At 33.7% G+C, this 18,215-nt stretch overlaps 3 protein-coding genes across 4 annotated transcripts; all 3 read left to right on the top strand.

The window, feature by feature from the left end:
- Positions 1 to 2,658: 2,658 nt before the first annotated feature.
- On the top strand, positions 2,659 to 6,987 carry LOC100812756 (pectinesterase/pectinesterase inhibitor PPE8B). Its single transcript, XM_003542339.5, has 4 exons — positions 2,659 to 3,030; positions 3,628 to 4,161; positions 5,741 to 6,476; positions 6,682 to 6,987. The coding sequence occupies exons 1-3, from the start codon at positions 2,712 to 2,714 to the stop codon at positions 6,436 to 6,438; spliced, it is 1,551 nt and encodes a 516-aa protein (XP_003542387.1). The 5' UTR covers positions 2,659 to 2,711; the 3' UTR covers positions 6,439 to 6,476; positions 6,682 to 6,987.
- A 2,327-nt stretch (positions 6,988 to 9,314) lies between these two features.
- Positions 9,315 to 12,067, top strand: LOC102666380 (probable pectinesterase/pectinesterase inhibitor 12). 2 transcript variants are annotated; one of them, XM_041008036.1, is made up of 3 exons: positions 9,315 to 10,412; positions 11,061 to 11,786; positions 11,843 to 12,067. In XM_041008036.1, the coding sequence occupies exons 1-2, from the start codon at positions 9,539 to 9,541 to the stop codon at positions 11,747 to 11,749; spliced, it is 1,563 nt and encodes a 520-aa protein (XP_040863970.1). In that variant the 5' UTR covers positions 9,315 to 9,538; the 3' UTR covers positions 11,750 to 11,786; positions 11,843 to 12,067. The 2 variants fall into 2 exon arrangements, with proteins under 2 accessions (XP_040863970.1, XP_006593974.1); XM_006593911.4 differs by having other exon boundaries at positions 9,320 to 10,412; positions 11,061 to 12,067.
- A 682-nt stretch (positions 12,068 to 12,749) lies between these two features.
- LOC100793421 (probable pectinesterase/pectinesterase inhibitor 13) lies at positions 12,750 to 15,343 on the top strand. The gene is made up of 3 exons (XM_026125114.2): positions 12,750 to 13,545; positions 13,916 to 14,076; positions 14,446 to 15,343. Exons 1-3 carry the CDS (start codon positions 13,439 to 13,441, stop codon positions 15,147 to 15,149), a joined length of 972 nt encoding a protein of 323 aa, XP_025980899.1. The 5' UTR covers positions 12,750 to 13,438; the 3' UTR covers positions 15,150 to 15,343.
- Positions 15,344 to 18,215: the final 2,872 nt, after the last annotated feature.

The following is an 18,215-nucleotide window of genomic DNA, read 5'->3' as shown; positions in this document are numbered from 1 at the left end:
ATGTTATGCTTGCAACGATAAAAAAGAAGAAAAGATGAAAATTAAATTATATTTTACCCTTAAATAAAACAAAATTGGGAGTCCGACAAATTGATCAAATGAAAATTTTCTTGATATTTTGGTCCAATTTATGCAAGAGTCATGGTGACAATCATCTTTGTGATATTTTTGTCCCTCTATGTCACACATGGTCTTTTATTAACTATAACATATGCCGATGAATGAATTTGTTGTATTTTTTTTCAGTTTCAGATACTAAAATTTAAATTTTAATCTTTTGAAAACGAATTTATCAACACTCTATATATTTATAAACAAAAATTACTATTTTTCCTTAGTTGAATTAATATTTTACATTGCATCTTAAGTATTATTTTATGTCTAATCTGTTTAATTATTTAGAATGCAATACATATAAATATATGTAAAAAGTCTAAATATATAAAAGTAACACGTTCTTTTTTTTAGGAAAAAAGTAACGCGTTAATTATGCTGAATGTAGATCACAAGAAAATATAAGGAGAGTTTAAATTTTGTTTTACAAACTTTTTGCGAATTCTTTCTTAAAACGTGTTTTAAAATGATTGGATCATCTTATTGATATATAGAAATATTCTTAAAAATAAAGTTCGCAAACATCTAATAATAATGTATACAATTTAATTTTTAGGTTAGTTAAAATATATACATGTCAAGGGAAATAATATTTTTTTAGGATTAAATATTATAATTAATAATAAAAAATATTAAAAAAATAATTGACAATGAAAGTGATAAAAAAATTCAAAATGTCGTTAAGAAACAATTTGTTCATATGATGAAAAAGTTTGTTTATAAAAAACTTAAAATATAAAAACTTAAAATTTATTTATATGAGAATTAAGAATCTTATTGATGAATAATTAGTAAGTATTTTCAAATCTTAAAATCTGTCTTAAATATGATAATCTCCTGAATTCAACTCGATCACCTAATCTTTTTGTAACATTTCTCGAAAAAAGAATGTAATTGACCCAATATCATTGTTTTACTCTTTAATGGTTAGTGCATATCAGCATCTATTTACTGAACGTATTAAAGCCGTGTAATCGGAAACCTATGGCTGCCTGTAGTAGTGAAAGAAAAACAACATTAATTCACGAGGCAGTCCCATACTAGTTTGTCTAATTACGAGGGAAAAGGACAGGCGCGGGTCACTTGCATAGCAAACGATAACATTTATTTTGGTTTTCGTTTCAAATGGTGAAGTGGACATTTTTTTTCTTTTGGTGACGGTGGTGGGAGGGAAAATGAAAAGTATAATGATACATAAATAATTATTTATTTTAAATATTTTACTAATATTTCTTATTTTTCTCTTTCTCTTTTCTTATCCTATTATAAATCTTATTATATTTTTTCCCCCTCTAGGTATAAGATAACATATAAAGCATTTTTCAAATGAAAAACAGACAAGAGTCGATTTCAATGCAACAAATTGATTCTGTGGAAGCTGTAGTAGTAGCAGTCACAGTGGGTGGGGTGTTGGATTTGGTTCTGCACGACACTGCCCTCTTTTTACGTTGCGTAGCCTCTCTTGTGAGAGAAATTGTATTCTTACAATATCTTTATATAACAAAATAGAAGGGAAAAAAAAGTGTAAGATGAGTTGATTCAGGTCTTGACTTAGATGAGACTCTTGTTTGTTCTTCTGGGTCCTAGATTTCTTGACTTAAGGAGGAGGTGAGATTTCTTGACTTACGGAGGAGGTAACGATGTATACGAGGTGGTTGACTATATTCAGTCAAAAGAGAGAGAACCTTTTTTAATGGTTTTGATAAATATTGTTTTTATGACTATTTTAAACACTTGTAAACAAACTTGAACAGTGTTGATAGAGGTAATTAAGCTTTTTTTGGATTGAGTTGAGTGCAATTGAGAAGAAATACTAAAAAATAAGTTAATATTTGTAGAAGATAATCTAATGATTAAGTCAAAGAATATCATATAATAAAAATTGTTGACGAATTAGAGAGAAAAAATAGTATTATATAAAAAATATAATTCATCCTCTTGTCATTATATTATCATTTTTATTTATCTTTTATTAATTTTTAAAAATTAATATAATGATATTTAAAATCTTTTTGAACACACTAGTTTTATGAGTAATTTTTTTAGGGATCGATGACATTTCACATATAAATTTGTAGGATAATAATATATAAATATTTTACTATTTTAAATATTTCATCAACATCTCTTATTTATTTTATCCCTTTCTTCCTATCATATAATAAATCATATTAAACTTATATATCTTTTTTCTCTATGTAGGTGTTCAATGGATGGTTGAGGTGTTGATGCAATACTTTTCAAATTTTGGAGTACATAAAAAATATCTATCCACAGTTAAAAATTAATTTATTTAAAAAATAAAAACCGTTCAAGTAAACTTTATGTATTCCAATAAAACTTACTTTACATTTAACTAGACCCTAGTTAACATAATTAAGTACTCTCACGATATCAAGTAAACCTGAATTGAATTATCTATCACTAATACCAAATTTTGTTAGCAGCATAATAATATATTAATGTTGTAAAAAAATCATATTAATTCCCAGGGCTGGCTAAGACTAACCAACAATACTACTAAATTCGAAGCTCTCCTCGCCCTTTAAATATCCAACCTCTCTGACTCGTTATTTGCCCCCCACTGCTTCTTCCAAATGGCTATTCCTTCACTAGTAAACCAGCCTCTAGCATTCAGCTTCTCCTTCCTCCTCTTTCTTGCTCTCTGCACCCCATTGGCTGCTAACAACACCGATTTCGGAGGTTCAGCCTGCCTCAAGGTTTCCCCCACCCACTTCGCCGGCTCAGTCACCGAAGTCATAACTGCTATACGACAAGTCGCTTCCATCCTCTCACGCTTCAGCCCTCCCTTCGCCAACTTCCGCCTCGCCACCGCCCTCGCCGACTGCCTTGACTTGCTCGACCTCTCCTCCGACGTCCTCTCCTGGGCCCTCTCCGCCTCTCAGAACCCCAAAGGTACCTATTCTACACAAACACTCCTCCCTTTCGTCTAAAATAATCTACTGTCCCAACTTAAATATAAATAAAATTAACAACAATAAAAAAAAATCATTCAAAATAGAATCTTCATTAATTATCTCCGCTCTTTGTTTATATTAATTTTTTTAGTATATTTTTCACTAAAATTTATTTCTTATAAAAAAGATGGAATGAAGTATTAAATAAGCTAAAAATAATTAAAATTTATTTATATTTAAATCAAGAGAAAGATTATTTGAAACAAAATTAGATAAAAATTAAAAATTAATTTATTAAATTATAAGAATTCGGTAAAATTAACTGAAAAAAATAAAATAATAAAATTATAATTTATTTTAAAAAAATAATTAAGAAATTAATTAAATATATTAAAGATAAAATAGAAAAATACATATAAAGAATAAAAATTAGAAATTAATAAATTCAAGTAACATTAAACAAAAAGGTGAAAACTATTAAAATTTATTTATTTATTAAATATTCAAAGAAACTTTTTGATTAATAAAAAAAAATAAAAAATCTTAGCATAGTAAAGTATATAAACGGAGAATGAGTCTTGATTGTGTTTGGCAGGGAAGCATAACAGTACGGGGAATCTGAGTTCGGATTTGAGGACATGGCTAAGTGCGGCGCTTGCGCATCCAGAGACGTGCATGGAGGGATTGGAAGGGACAAATAGCATTGTGAAGGGTTTGGTCTCAGCCGGAATCGGCCAAGTGGTGTCGCTGGTGGAGCAGCTTCTTGCGCAGGTGGTGCCCGTACAGGATCAATTTGACGACGCCAGCAGCAAGGGGCAATTTCCTTTGTGGGTTAAGCCCAAGGAAAAGAAGCTGCTGCAATCAATTGGAATGACAGCTGCTGATGTTACTGTAGCGTTAGATGGGAGTGGGAACTATGCTAAGATCATGGACGCGGTGCTTGCGGCACCGGATTACAGCATGAAGCGTTTTGTGATTTTGGTAAAGAAGGGTGTTTATGTTGAGAACGTGGAGATCAAGAGGAAGAAGTGGAATATTATGATGGTTGGAGAGGGGATGGATTCCACCATTATCTCCGGTAACCGGAGTGTCGTCGACGGTTGGACCACATTCCGGTCAGCTACATTCGGTAAGTTATTATATGCTCTACTATTTTTGTCTTCGTTTTCCTTCTTTCTTTACTAACATTAAAAAAAAAAAGAGCATAGGATATGATGTAAAATTGAAAAAAAAAAAAAAACTGTATTATATTGGGTTTCGATAGAATCTTCTATTTCGAAGCCTAACGTTGATTGCCTACGAGATGGGGTAATAGCGTGATGATGGGAACTTTTTACCGTGCCTTTTTTAACGTTATAATCGTTAAATATTTCATTAATATCTTGTTTATAATAACAAAATTTTACCGTTGTTTCTTTTCAACTTAAGATGACTTTTTCAACTAATTTTGTTATACATACTCTAAATAAATAAAATAATTTTTCTTTGCTTTCCTTCTTAACATTTTTTTTTAAAAATAAAACATAAGATATGCTGTAAAATTGAAAAAAAGTGCATTGGGTTTGGATGGAATCTTCTATTTTGAAGCCTAAAGTTGATTGCCTACAAGATAGGGTAATAGGCTAATACGTTTTTTTAACGTTATTGCATGGTCATTAACCTTAATTTTTTAAAATAAAAAAATTGTATTGATGATGTTTTTTTTTTAAAAAAATTAATGTGTCTAATAAAAATGAATATTTATATTTTTTAAAGACTAAAATGAAATATTTGTATTCCGAAATTTCTCCGTCACGAATTTAGAGTTTCAATTTTCTTTATGTGTGTTTATAGATTTTAGCAGACAATAGCTAATTACTGTTGAGTTGGGGGTTATTGGTTTTATTATTTCATAATAAATAACTGAAAATTCACTTGGAATATCAATAATTAATGAGCTTTATACTGTTCTTGAAAGCCGAAAGGTGCTGGCATTAAAAAGGAGCAATTGCCATGCGATACCGATAGGGACCCCTTACATTACTTTTATATCTGTAGAATACCTTTAAAAAAGTTTTTCTAACAAAATCCTAGCAGAAAATATGACTAAATAAGTTATTTTGAACGGCAAACGGTCCAAATCAAAATCCCTAGCTATCAAATTCAAATTTCTATTAAGGTTTTGGTACAGCAAAAAATAATATCATCAAAATACGAATTATTATATCCGTGTTGATCACTGATTTTATTTCAACGAACCAAGATAACGGTATTTATAAAATTTGATCATGGAAGTAATCCATGACAGAATAAATAAAACTATAAAAGTATAGACAAGGTAGGCCAGCAAGCTAGTGTGAAAGATTCCATTAGTATTCCAGGAAATCCAGGCTCATTACCAACATAATCCATGTCTGCAAGCTAACTTCTAATGAATCAGCATAAAACAATGAATGCAGTGGGTCAAAGTTGTTCTGATTAGGAACAATCCCTTCTGAACACACAAGATTGAAGAAAGTGATTAAATATAATTTCGACTTATAACAACTTTCAACAGTAAGTAGGGCCTCAATATTTAATCATAACTAACATAATCCACCACGTATGCAACTAACATATAATTAACAATAAATGAGCAGGTGCATGGAATTAAAATTCTGAAAAGCATCTCATTTGACTGAAATGTTTAACCAAATCCTCATTTTTTGTACTTGCTTGTGTGTGTGCAGCTGTGAGTGGCAGAGGATTCATAGCAAGAGACATATCCTTTCAGAACACCGCAGGGCCCGAGAAGCACCAAGCAGTGGCACTAAGATCAGACACTGACCTCTCAGTGTTCTTCCGATGTGGGATTTTCGGTTACCAAGACAGTCTCTACACCCACACAATGCGCCAATTCTTCAGAGAATGCACAATCACTGGAACGGTTGATTACATCTTTGGTGACGCCACTGCAGTGTTCCAAAACTGCTTCCTACGGGTCAAGAAAGGGTTGCCAAACCAAAAGAACACAATCACAGCACACGGTAGAAAAGACCCAAATGAACCAACCGGTTTCTCGTTCCAATTCTGCAACATAACCGCAGATTCTGACCTTGTACCTTGGGTTAGCAGCACTCAAAGTTACCTGGGGAGACCCTGGAAGAGTTACTCACGAACAGTTTTCATGCAATCGTACATGAGTGAGGTGATAAGGGGAGAAGGGTGGTTGGAGTGGAATGGGAACTTTGCATTGGAGACATTGTACTATGGTGAGTACATGAACACCGGGGCAGGTGCTGGACTTGCTAACCGTGTCAAGTGGCCAGGGTACCATCCATTCAATGATTCCAACCAGGCTAGTAACTTCACAGTGGCTCAGTTTATTGAGGGGAATCTATGGTTGCCTTCAACTGGAGTAACGTACACTGCGGGACTCATACTTTAGTTTAACACAAATTAATACTGCCAAAGAGGAAATTATAGGTACAATTATCATCCTTATTTTAAAATTAAAAAAAAATGGCTTAAGCATCAAAGAGGAAATTATAGTTTTCCAAATTATTTTCGATTCAGTTCATCTTGAAATCTGGACGACATAATAACGTCAATTTTCTTTTTAATACAAATTATATAGTTATTTATCATTAACAAAAAATACTCTCTTCCGTGTCTGGCATGATTTATGCAGGGGTTATGCATTTAAGTGTTTTGTGGTTAGCATTAACGAGCTTCAACAACAATCCATCGGTTTGGCGAAATTTTCTTTTCTTTGTGGGGGTGACTTCATTTGGTGTGGTGACAAATCGCTGCATGAGAAATACTAATACTATTTTACAACGAGCCAGTGCTAATTAATGAAGTCCCAACTAACTACATTTGTAGAAATTGCAGCAAAAAAATAAATATAAAACTGCACTGTAGAGAGTAGAGTTCTTGCACATGTTGTATCCATTTAGATTGGATAGTATTTCTGGTCCCCAGCTCCTGATTCTAGCACGGAATTATGTCAATGTGTTAGTTTATTTTCTAAAAAATAACAACAATAGTTTTTTTTTTTTTTAAATAGTTCTGTTAACAAGTGTGTTAAGAGTATTGGTTAAATGATCCATCATTAAAAAAATTACTGAGAAATCACAATGAAATATATTATTAACCTATTTTTATAAATTTTTAATTATACTTTCAAATATTAAAATAAAACAAACTTGCAATTAATAATTTGAGTAATATTATATTGTATTATAATATTTTTATTAGTTATCCTAATATTTTATAACAATATTAAATGAATGCATTAGATCTTAAAAGCATATAAACAATATTTAAAACTTCTTTCTTCTAATAAATTAATAAGAAAATTGATGAGAAAGTTATACTAGGATTTCGAATTATTCAAACAATAATATGACTCACTATAAACAAATGTATATTTTTGGGTCGCGATTTTAGGTTGGTCACAATATTGACGCTATTGACTTGGGCTTGATTTTTACACTCTCTTAACTGTATCTCTTCCTCTGTGTTTGGGCCATTCCGTGCCTTCGAGAGCCTTGTGCACCCATTCTCTGTCCACTTTCTATGTGTAAATGTAACTCTATACTTAATTCTTTACTATCAATACTTAATTATTGAATATAAGAATTGATATAATCATCAATTATGTGTCGTTAACTTTCGTCAACGCGAGATTTTGGCTTGCAGACTTTGAGGACCAAGTCATCTGCATATTTTGACTTGACTCGTGATTTCGGCGATACCTAGCTCAAGTTGCAAATATTTTATGATTATGATTTTATTTACTTTTTATTTTTTGAAGCAATGATTTTATTTACTTACTTCCATGCACATACGTCTACATGCCTGGGGCTGGGGAGATTTTTATTTTTATTTATTTTTTAAGAGTAGGCATGAGTAATAGGTTCTAACTTTCGAGTCGTCACTATCATACAGAGAAAAAATTATACAAAATGTCTACATGCCTATTATTTATTTTTTTTACTGCAATCTACATGCCTACTTAAATAGCGGAATTACAATATAAGTGTGCAGAAATTTAATTAAAACTAAAAATAAAGTAAAAATTTAAAGTTTTTTTTATCAAACATGCATGTTTTCTTCAAATGATCATACAATTCCATGCACTTTTATTAGAAAGGCTTTTATTAGAAAGACTATGATATAATGATATTATTTTTTTATCGATAAATATTAATTATCACTTTATTAATTTATATTAATTAACGGAAGAAATTCGAATATATGATATTTTTTTAATCTCTTTAACCACCAAGTCAACTGTATAATTCTCAATTCTCATCTAATGACATTGTTAACCATGTCAATAAAGATATTATCTGAGCAACATTTCATGTTAGAAATGTATGGATTTATTTTTAAATGGCCAAACCTATTTAAAGTTTATTATATTTTTGTTATTATTATTATTTTAAAATAAATGGTAATACTGCTTTTTTTTTAAGAGTTCTAAATTAATTCTACAGAGTTCTAACGTATTTTAAGAGAATTCATTTTACAAACAGTTTTAAAAATCTACTTCCATGCAAAATATCAAACATTTACTTCACTAGTGTATCTTTAACAAGTTGCTCAATCTTAATACTCAATTAATGAACACGATGAGCAAATGGAGCAATACAACTAACTTTTAGAGGAAATTAACCCATTGGCCTAGTGGTTGCATATGATAAAGGTAACCATTCCATGAATGTTGAAGCCCCACGAAATAAATCATGAAGGTGCCATACTCATTCCATTTACCAATCACCATCAAATGGTCTAACAGTACTTGACTAGCTAGTAGTGTGTGTGACCCACCCTTGGTTTGTGACTAATCCGGGAATTGGAAGATGTAACCTAAACTCAGCAATTAAAGCACTGAAAACTGTTGAGCTTGAAGTGGAACTGTCAACGTAGTACAAATTAAGGTCCCTTCAATTAGTAGTTGCTGAGCACCAACCCTTTCATTATTTTCACCGCTACTCACAGAAAACCGAAACAGAATGACCCAAAACGTAGGCAATGTCTTCCTGTCTTAGATCATTCTCTTTCACCGACATATATTACAATATCTTCTAAAAACAACCTCAACCATCAAACTTAGCGAACTGATTCTTCCTTTTTTGATATTTCTTAGTCTCAGCTTCTCATTTTGCTTGACAATGCCAATAATACTACAAAGTTGGTCTTCGAGTAAAAACAAAATAGGTGGCCCACCCAAAGCAGAAATATAGGAAAATTAATACCGCACATATTAATTTTGTGCACCACATGCATCCCCTTTGGCCGTAAGCTGATTTTCATGTTTCCTGGTTTAAAAGGTAGTGCAATTATCGACCTTCTTTAACAAAAAGGGTCAAAAAATCTAAGTTCTAAGCCCGTGCTGTTTTTTTTTTTTTATTCTAAATTTCTAATCCATGTTCACCCACTGCCTTATTTATCACTAGTCAAATACTGAAATTCTTCGTCTCCAAATCACATTTTAACAGTCTCTTTCTTCTTATTGTTCATGTAATAGTAATAATTTCATGGCTATTCCATCTCCTAAAATTTTCCTCCTCTTAACATTCTTCTTCTCACATTCTATAGCTGTGAAGTCCTCCAATGTTTCCACAACCCCAACATTGCATGCAACCTTCCCATTTCCTGAAGTTAGCAGCTTCAATTCATCTAAGCTTTCAATCTCAATAAACATAAATCCAAACATCATCAACACCCTTCTTCAGTCCCTCCAAGCAGCAATATCTGAAGCCACAAAACTATCTGATCTATTAAACAACGCTGGACATAACATCATAGAGAACAAAATAGGAGCAGTCCAAGACTGTAGAGAACTTCAACAATCCACCTTAGCTTCCTTAAAAAGATCACTATCAGGAATCCGTTCCCAAGACTCCAGAAAACTAGTTGATGCAAGAACCTACCTCAGTGCAGCACTCACCAACAAGGACACGTGTCTAGAGAGCTTAGATTCTGCTTCTGGTACCCTTAAGCCAGTTCTAGTGAATTCTGTGATCAACTCTTACAAAGATGTCAGTGACTCTCTCTCAATGCTCCCCAAGCCTGAGAGGAAGGCTTCCAAAGGACACAAGAACCGGCGTTTGTTGTGGTTGTCAACGAAAAATCGCCGTCTCTTGCAAAGCAATGATGGAGGAGAGCTTGTTGTGGCTGCAGATGGAACTGGGAACTTTAGCACCATCACTGAGGCTATCAACTTTGCTCCGAATAACAGTGTTGGTAGGACAGTAATCTATGTCAAAGAAGGGACGTACGAGGAAAATGTTGAAATCCCAAGCTATAAGACCAATATTGTTCTGCTTGGCGATGGAAAGGATGTCACATTTATTACTGGCAACAGAAGTGTCATTGATGGCTGGACCACTTTCAGATCTGCAACTCTAGGTAAACCCTTTATGGATGGAATTATTAATGTAACTGACATGCCTTATCTTATAACTTTATGAATTGATCACTTTGATTTGTGTACTGAATATGCCAAATGTCTTTGCTTTGTGTTGGTGGCACTGACTAATTTGTTATAGTTTCAGTTTGGATAAGCTTTTAGCTTATGAGAGCTTTTTTAACTGTAAAACTTTTAAGAATTTTTTATCACAAGAATGTTGAACTTTGTTAAGTTTAATGATACCTGTAGAGAAGTGAGAGCTTATGAAAATGGTTGAGGTGCATAGGTTTATTATAATTAAGAAAAAACTTTAGATACAGTATTTTAGGTGTTTCTAATGTAGCTGTCCAATCAGAATTGAAGTCTTATCTTAATAATCCGTATAATAAAGATTTACATTAAAACCAATATAAGTTACCTAGGTGAAAATTTCAATTCTGATCGGAAAACAACACCTAAGCAATTGCATTTTAAGTTGTCTTTTAATTAATAAGAGAAATTTAATTTACTTCATCTTCTTTTCACCTGACCAGAAGTCTATTCAAATTGACTCTTAGCAACATGATTTTTTTTCTTCATGTTATTGTTGATTTGCTCAAAATGGCAATTGCATCATGACCATTGTCTCTTTTTTCTTTTTTTTTCAGCGGTCTCTGGTGAGGGCTTTCTGGCACGTGATATAGCTTTTGAGAACAAGGCAGGGCCAGAGAAGCATCAAGCAGTGGCCTTGAGAGTGAATGCAGACTTCACTGCTTTCTACAGGTGTGCTATGTATGGTTACCAAGACACTCTCTATGTCCACTCCTTTAGACAATTCTATAGGGAGTGTGAAATTTTTGGAACCATAGATTACATATTTGGGAATGCAGCAGTGGTTTTACAAGCATCCAACATTATCACAAGGATGCCAATGCTTGGTCAATTCACTGTCATCACTGCACAGTCCAGAGATTCCCCTGATGAGGACACTGGCATTTCAATCCAAAACTGTTCAATTCTAGCCACCACAGATTTGTACTCCAATTCTGGTAGTGTCAAGAGCTACCTTGGAAGGCCATGGAGGGTCTATTCTCGTACTGTTTTCCTTGAGTCCTACATTGATCAATTTATTGACCCAATGGGGTGGAAAGAGTGGTCTGGTGATCAAGGCTTGGACACTTTGTATTACGGAGAGTATGCTAATTATGGGCCTGGTTCAGGGACTGATAACCGAGTCAATTGGGCTGGGTTCCATGTAATGGATTATGACAGTGCCTACAACTTCACAGTTTCGGAGTTTATTATTGGTGATGCTTGGCTTGGGTCTACTTCATTCCCTTATGATGATGGGATTTAATTATAAGTGTGAGAGAGATTAAATAGGTGAGCTAGCTTGTTGTAAAATTAGCCACTTGGCCTTTGCTATTGTAAAATAAAAAGGTGAGTGGCTAATTTAAATATGATTAAGGTAGCTAAGTGCAGTGAAAAGTTGAAAAGATGTTAAGAAATATGCTGAACCAATCAGTTGTTTTGACGAATCAAACAATAAGAGAGGATCAAACAACATCCAATTGGTAGATAACTAAGTTTGATTTTTATATCTGGAAGATTAGTCACTTTGAATCTGAGATTGTTTTCGGCACAAAATATATAAGATATTTCCAAATGATGTCAAGTATTGTTCATCCAACTTACTGCTAATTGCTAAATAGTTTCTAGCTATTTAGCATTTTCCTTTAAATATTTGTATATTCTTATCTAAGTTTAATATTTTTATCATAAATGTCTTATATAAATATAAACTGGGAATTTTAACTACGCTACCGGGTGTGGATTCTCGGCCACTATGCCAATTGCCAGCAACCAAAATCAAGAAAATTGAGTGATTGTTAGAACAAGTATTTACTCCAACATTAACAATTAAACCATACATTTGTTCAAAATTTCTAAAACGCATACATTTGTTTTTCTTAAAGAAGAGAGCACAATTATGCCATTGGTGTTAAAATATACCAGGTAATTTTAGATTTTTATTATTATAAAAGAGTGGATTACAAATTTACAACTATTCCTTAGTTAGTGAGATGTATTGCTCACATTTGGACCTTTTCACCTAAATTTAGGATGTTCTAAGACTAAACATCATCCTAGATTGGATAAGCAAACGACAATTTTTTAAGAGGAAGAGTGAATCAAAATAACAAGGATATAAATAAAAAAAGTGCTGCTTTTCAGATATAGCTTCTTCCTAGTATTACTGGTGTGAATTTACAAGTTTGAAACGTGTGGCATGCCAAAATCATGTTGGGTTTGTTTACACTTCGTTGTCGTTAGAAATGATGACGAAGCGGGCAACAACAAAAAAAACAATGATAACAAGTCACATAGCCGTGCACAACAATCTACCACCCCCAACAAGGATCACATGGTGGCGCATTCAGAGAAGATGGTGAAATTGGTGTGCAGCTCCACGGACTACAAGGAAAAATGTGAAGGCCCTCTTAACAAGGCCATGGAGGATGACCCCAAACTCACGCAGCCAAAAGACCTTCTCAAGGCATATGTCAAATTTGCTGAGGATGAGGTTAGCAAGGCCTTCAACAAAACCATCTCCATGAAGTTTGAAACTGAACAAGAGAAAGGTGCCTTTGAAGATTGCAAGAAGCTCTTTGAGGATGCCAAGGACGACATAGAATCCTCCATCTCCGAACTTGGAAAAGTTGAGATGAAGAATCTTTCTCAAAGGACTCCTGATTTCAACAGCTGGCTCAGTGCTGTCATCTCCTTCCAACAGAACTGTGTTGATGGCTTTCCTGAGGGAAACACAAGGACCGAGCTTCAGAATCTCTTCAACCATTCCAAGGATTTCGTTAGCAACTCCCTTGCCATTCTGTCTCAGGTGGCTTCGACTCTTTCTACAATCCAAACACTAGCACACGACCGTTCTTTGCTATCTCACAATTCCAACTCCCCAGTTGCTTCTCTAGACAAAACTGATGGCCTTCCTTCCTGGATGAACCATGAGGACTGAAGAGTATTGAAGGCTATGGATAACAAACCTACACCTAATGTCACTGTGGCTAAAGATGGCAGCGGAGATTTCAAAACCATCTCTGAATGTTTAAATGCCGTCCCGCAAAAATATGAAGGACGGTAAGCTCCTCTCACTCTCTAGATTCTAGCTTAATTATTCATAGAGTAATGATATATGGACAATTGCATAGTGTATACACCTAATTAATATTGTTCATTTCTCTTTATCTCTCTTTTCTTATTACGTCATATCACATGCCATATCTACACTTCTTTCTTCTATCTCTGTGTTGTTCTTGGTGTTGAATAACACTTAGATGTCTATGCATTATTTCCTTTATTCACATTAGCACGTAGAATGTGGGAGAGAGAATTCCAACCATCTCATGATGAGAGAGACTCCCATCTTATTCTAAGTGGCATTTTTGTATATGCTGTTTATGTTTGATATCATGTGAGCTATAATATTCTTGGTGTTGTGAACATGCAGGTATGTGATTTTTGTTAAAGAAGGAGTATACGATGAGACAGTGACAGTAACAAAGAAAATGCAAAATATAACCATGTATGGTGATGGATCCCAAAAGAGCATCATCACTGGCAGCAAAAACTACAGGGACGGTGTTAGGGCATTCCTAACTGCAAGTTTTGGTATGTCTAAAACTAAACTCCCTTCATAAAAAGCACAAATGCATTACTTTTTTTTTTTGGTGAACCTGAGTATCCTCAACCAAAAGTTGTAGTTATAGACTAATCTCTCGAGATATTGAAATCAATAAAAGGAGCTGATCTCTTTCAACTTTTTCCATACACACTGATCTTAATGGAACCCTTCAAAAAAAGATTATAGACAGATCCATTTAAGAGGCTGACTTTTCCATACTACTACTAATACATTTATAATGTAGTGCACCATCATATTAGTCCATAGCATTACAAGTTCTTGTAATTTCAAGAATTAATCTGATGTATCATAGATGAGTGACATATTGTTTTGATTCTGTTGCTATGCACGTGCAGTGGTAGAGGGAGATGGATTCATAAGCCTAGCAATGGGATTCAGAAACACCGCAGGCCCTGATGGGCACCAAGCAGTGGCTGCAAGAGTGCAGGCAGATCGTGCGGTGTTTGCTAACTGTCGGTTTGAGGGATACCAAGACACTCTATACACCCAAGCCCACAGACAATTCTACAGGAGCTGCATCATTGCAGGCACGATTGACTTCATATTTGGCGCAGCTGTGGTGTTCCAGAACTGGATGTTCCAGAACTGCATCATGGTAGTTAGGAAGCCACTGGACAACCAGCAGAACATGGTGACTACTCAAGGGAGGGTGGACAAGCAACAAGCCACAGGAATTGTGCTGCAGAAGTGCACAATCAAATCTGATGACTCACTGGTTCCAGTGAAGGACACGATCAGGAGCTACCTTGGGAGGCCATGGAAGGAGTTCTCGAGAACCGTTGTTATGGAATCGGAAATAGGCGACTTCATTCACCCAGATGGCTGGACGGCTTGGGCGGGAAACTTTGCTCTCAAGACATTGTACTATGCTGAGTATGCCAACACAGGACCTGGTGCCAGCACCAATGCTAGGATCAAGTGGCCTGGTTACCGAGTCATTAACAAGGATGAGGCTACCCAGTTCACTGTGGGCTCTTTCATGAAAGGCACATGGATCCAGAACACAGGCGTGCCCTCTACACAAGGCTTGTACAATTAAACACCTTTGCTTCAAATTTACCACTTGAGTTTTTGCTTCAGCCTTGAGCTGCTGCTACATGTTTGTTAGGCACACTGAAATAACTTGATGGTGTTGCTCACTTTGATGAATTGTATTTTTCTACCTTTCTTTCTTTTGACGTGAATTTTTAAAAATGTTTAATCTTGAATTGTAATCTTGCACTAACTACCTACAGTAGGGTGGAATATACTTGCATAGAATTGTGTCACTAAATAGAAGAATTATTATACCAGCTATTATCAGTTTTTGCTGAAAAAGTCTGTAGTGAACTCTGAGATGTCAATAGAATTTTATTTGATTGTAAATTTAACAAACAGATGAATCAAAATCGTACAATTAAAATAGTTTACAATCAAATACTCAAAAAAAAAAAAAAAAAAACAGAAGAACTAAATTCGCCAAATGACTATAGCAGTAGAATCCAAGTGCAATTAAGTCTTTTATTTAATTTTCTTTAACCTTATTATTATTATTATTGACTTTCACCTTTTTCTTTTCAATATATATATATATATATATATATATATTCAATCAAATTGCTGCAGAGAAACCACCCACCCCGAAACCCCTGCTCCCCGCAGCAAATTGCAGCCACATCTCCCCTTAAACTGTTAACCTAACAATAAACCTAACTATAACACTTTAACCTAAATATGACTTTAAAAAAGGTTTATTGTGTTTTTTTATCTCACTATGTATTTTGTTCAATTTTTTAGAACTATTAATTAAAAGTTGAATCAGGTTCCATTATTTTTAAAAGAGTTTCAATGTAGTCCTTTCTGTACAATTTCACTATTAGTATACGATCAAATTCAGGAAAAAATAAACAGAAAAAAAAAAACTAAATTCACCCACAAGCAAACACATGAATGACAGGATGTCATATACAAAATCAAAATAGAAAAAATCAGCATTGCTTTATGCATATTTTGACTGCGATGGCATACAGCTCAAAATTGACATTCACCCACACGCAAACACAGGATGACAGGAACATGTTGCACTCTTCATTAGTGTGCGGCTTCAAAGTTCAAACAGATAAACCTCTGGCTCTATAAGCAAATATTTCTTTGGTTCTTAACTGAGTCTCAATTTTGATTTTCAATTAGCCCTTCAAGAGATTTACAATTTTCTTAACTAGCATTGTTGGATAACAAAGTGAATTCAAACCCCGAACGGAAAACAAGAACCTAAATATAAAGAAACAAAATTGGCAAAGGGAGAGGGACACAGGTAAAGTTATTTTCATCTTTTCTCAAAACAAATGTCACAGCTGATTTTGTTTTTTGTGTTCTTTTTTCTTGATTTTGTAAGAAAAGATAATGTATGATTGCCCTGCAATTTTTTTCTAAAAGCAAAATGTTCGACATTGAACCAAACCAAAAAGCCAACAGTTACAGAGTATCAAATACGATACGGCAAAACCAAGCTTTGAACATAATTAGTAGAATTCACCGCAACTATTTTGCGAGAAATTAAAGTATCCCCTGCTATGCTGTCTCTCCGACAACCCAGACCAAATTCGAACTTCAATTTCTTTGCCCCGAAAAGAACCTCACCGTCTGCATAGATTCTAAGCGAAATTTAAAGATGCTTATAACTAATCTTTGTCAACGGAGTCCAAGACTTGTAAACTCCGAACTCCTTCATTTGCCAAGGAAATGGGTTTCGAAATGAGTTTCGTTGTGACGGTGAGAAAGACACAGACACCCCCTCAAAACTCCAATTTTGGGTGTTGTGGTAAAGTTTTGCTGTTGAGTTAAGAGTGTGACTCAAACTCTCCCTTATCTTCAAGTAAATGGAGAAAATCGCCTAAAGCAATGAACTCTCAATTCAGTTTTATTTAATCTTCTGTTGACGACTGCTGCCACCACCTTGTAAGTATTACTTGAATCATCGCAGCCAAAGTGACAAAGTCAATATTCACTTTGGCAAAATTCAGTGTGGCTATCCGTAAGCATGGCGATCTTCTGGACCCAGGATTCACGAGTCATAGAGTTTTCTTGAATCATAGCACTGAAACAGAACAATCCGTCATTAACGGCGGATGATGCGTCATTGAGACAACGTTCCATGGAGCAGCAGAGTAGGGAACATTGTGTGTCCTCCTCAAACAAGTTTAAGTAGTTGGGCTTTAAGGCCGTGAATAAGATTGGGGTGTCTCTGCGAGATCTTTCAAGGTGCAGTTTCACCAAAGAAGGATCAAAGATGAGAGACTGGAAGCCGTCATAGGATTTCTACTATGAGCTCGCCAGGGAGAACCCTATCCATTCTCAGGAATGCCTAAAATTGTGAATCCTATAAACCCTAGTTCATGGGATTGGCCTCCACTATTAAGAAAACAAATTATGGACACAATTTTTTTTTATATATTCTTGTTAAATTAATATTCTAGTCTTCTAATTTATTATTTAGGTTCAATTTCATCTTTTATTTTTTAAAATCAATTTACTTTTTTTAAAATATATATTTTGTAACGGTTTAAAATCATTTGCGGTGATTTTGAATTATCACAAAATGTAATTTTTTATAATTTAAACAAAAAAAAAACTAAATTAAATCAATTTAAAAAATTAAAAGATCAAATTGAAGCAAAATAAAAATTAAATGATCAAATTGAATCTAAATAATGAATTAGATGATCAAAATACTAGTTTAACATATATTTTCATTATATATGATAGACTAAAATAAAAGTGTAAAATAATTTTATAGTGTTATTTAATCTACATTATCACATCGTTTATTTTACTTTAAAATAATTATTTTAAAAATTAACATACTTATGAGACTTAAGTCTTGAATTTGTGCAATAGTATCTTTTAAATTTGTTATTTAATAAGAATATCTTCTAATAAAATTCTTTAAGTAAGTGTTTTTAAAAATCTTGCTTAACTTCTTATCTCTTTTTATTTATCTTCTTTTAGTTTTTTTTTTATTTCTATATTTTTTATTAGAGATGATCAATATTCAAAATAACCTTGAATCTCAATATAAATTCTTTATCACACATCTAAAGTATAATTTATATGTTCAAAATTATTT

Source organism: Glycine max, chromosome 13 (genome assembly GCF_000004515.6).
Source record: "Glycine max cultivar Williams 82 chromosome 13, Glycine_max_v4.0, whole genome shotgun sequence".
Taxonomy (NCBI): Eukaryota; Viridiplantae; Streptophyta; class Magnoliopsida; order Fabales; family Fabaceae; genus Glycine; species Glycine max.
Note: the sequence above shows the minus strand (reverse complement) of the source record. Positions and strands in the feature narration are given on the sequence as shown.

What these genes read in the sequence shown, in the direction of transcription:
- LOC100812756 (XM_003542339.5), top strand. Translation starts at nt 2,712, where the DNA reads ATGGCTATTCCTTCACTAGTAAACCAGCCTCTAGCATTCAGCTTCTCC. An exon ending in CGCCTCTCAGAACCCCAAAG is followed by an intron (nt 3,031 to 3,627) that starts GTACCTATTCTA and finishes TGTGTTTGGCAG; the next exon opens with GGAAGCATAACAGTACGGGG. An exon ending in ATTCCGGTCAGCTACATTCG is followed by an intron (nt 4,162 to 5,740) that starts GTAAGTTATTAT and finishes GTGTGTGTGCAG; the next exon opens with CTGTGAGTGGCAGAGGATTC.
- LOC102666380 (XM_041008036.1), top strand. Translation starts at nt 9,539, where the DNA reads ATGGCTATTCCATCTCCTAAAATTTTCCTCCTCTTAACATTCTTCTTC. An exon ending in TTTCAGATCTGCAACTCTAG is followed by an intron (nt 10,413 to 11,060) that starts GTAAACCCTTTA and finishes TTTTTTTTTCAG; the next exon opens with CGGTCTCTGGTGAGGGCTTT.
- LOC100793421 (XM_026125114.2), top strand. Translation starts at nt 13,439, where the DNA reads ATGGATAACAAACCTACACCTAATGTCACTGTGGCTAAAGATGGCAGC. An exon ending in CCGCAAAAATATGAAGGACG is followed by an intron (nt 13,546 to 13,915) that starts GTAAGCTCCTCT and finishes GTGAACATGCAG; the next exon opens with GTATGTGATTTTTGTTAAAG. An exon ending in ATTCCTAACTGCAAGTTTTG is followed by an intron (nt 14,077 to 14,445) that starts GTATGTCTAAAA and finishes ATGCACGTGCAG; the next exon opens with TGGTAGAGGGAGATGGATTC.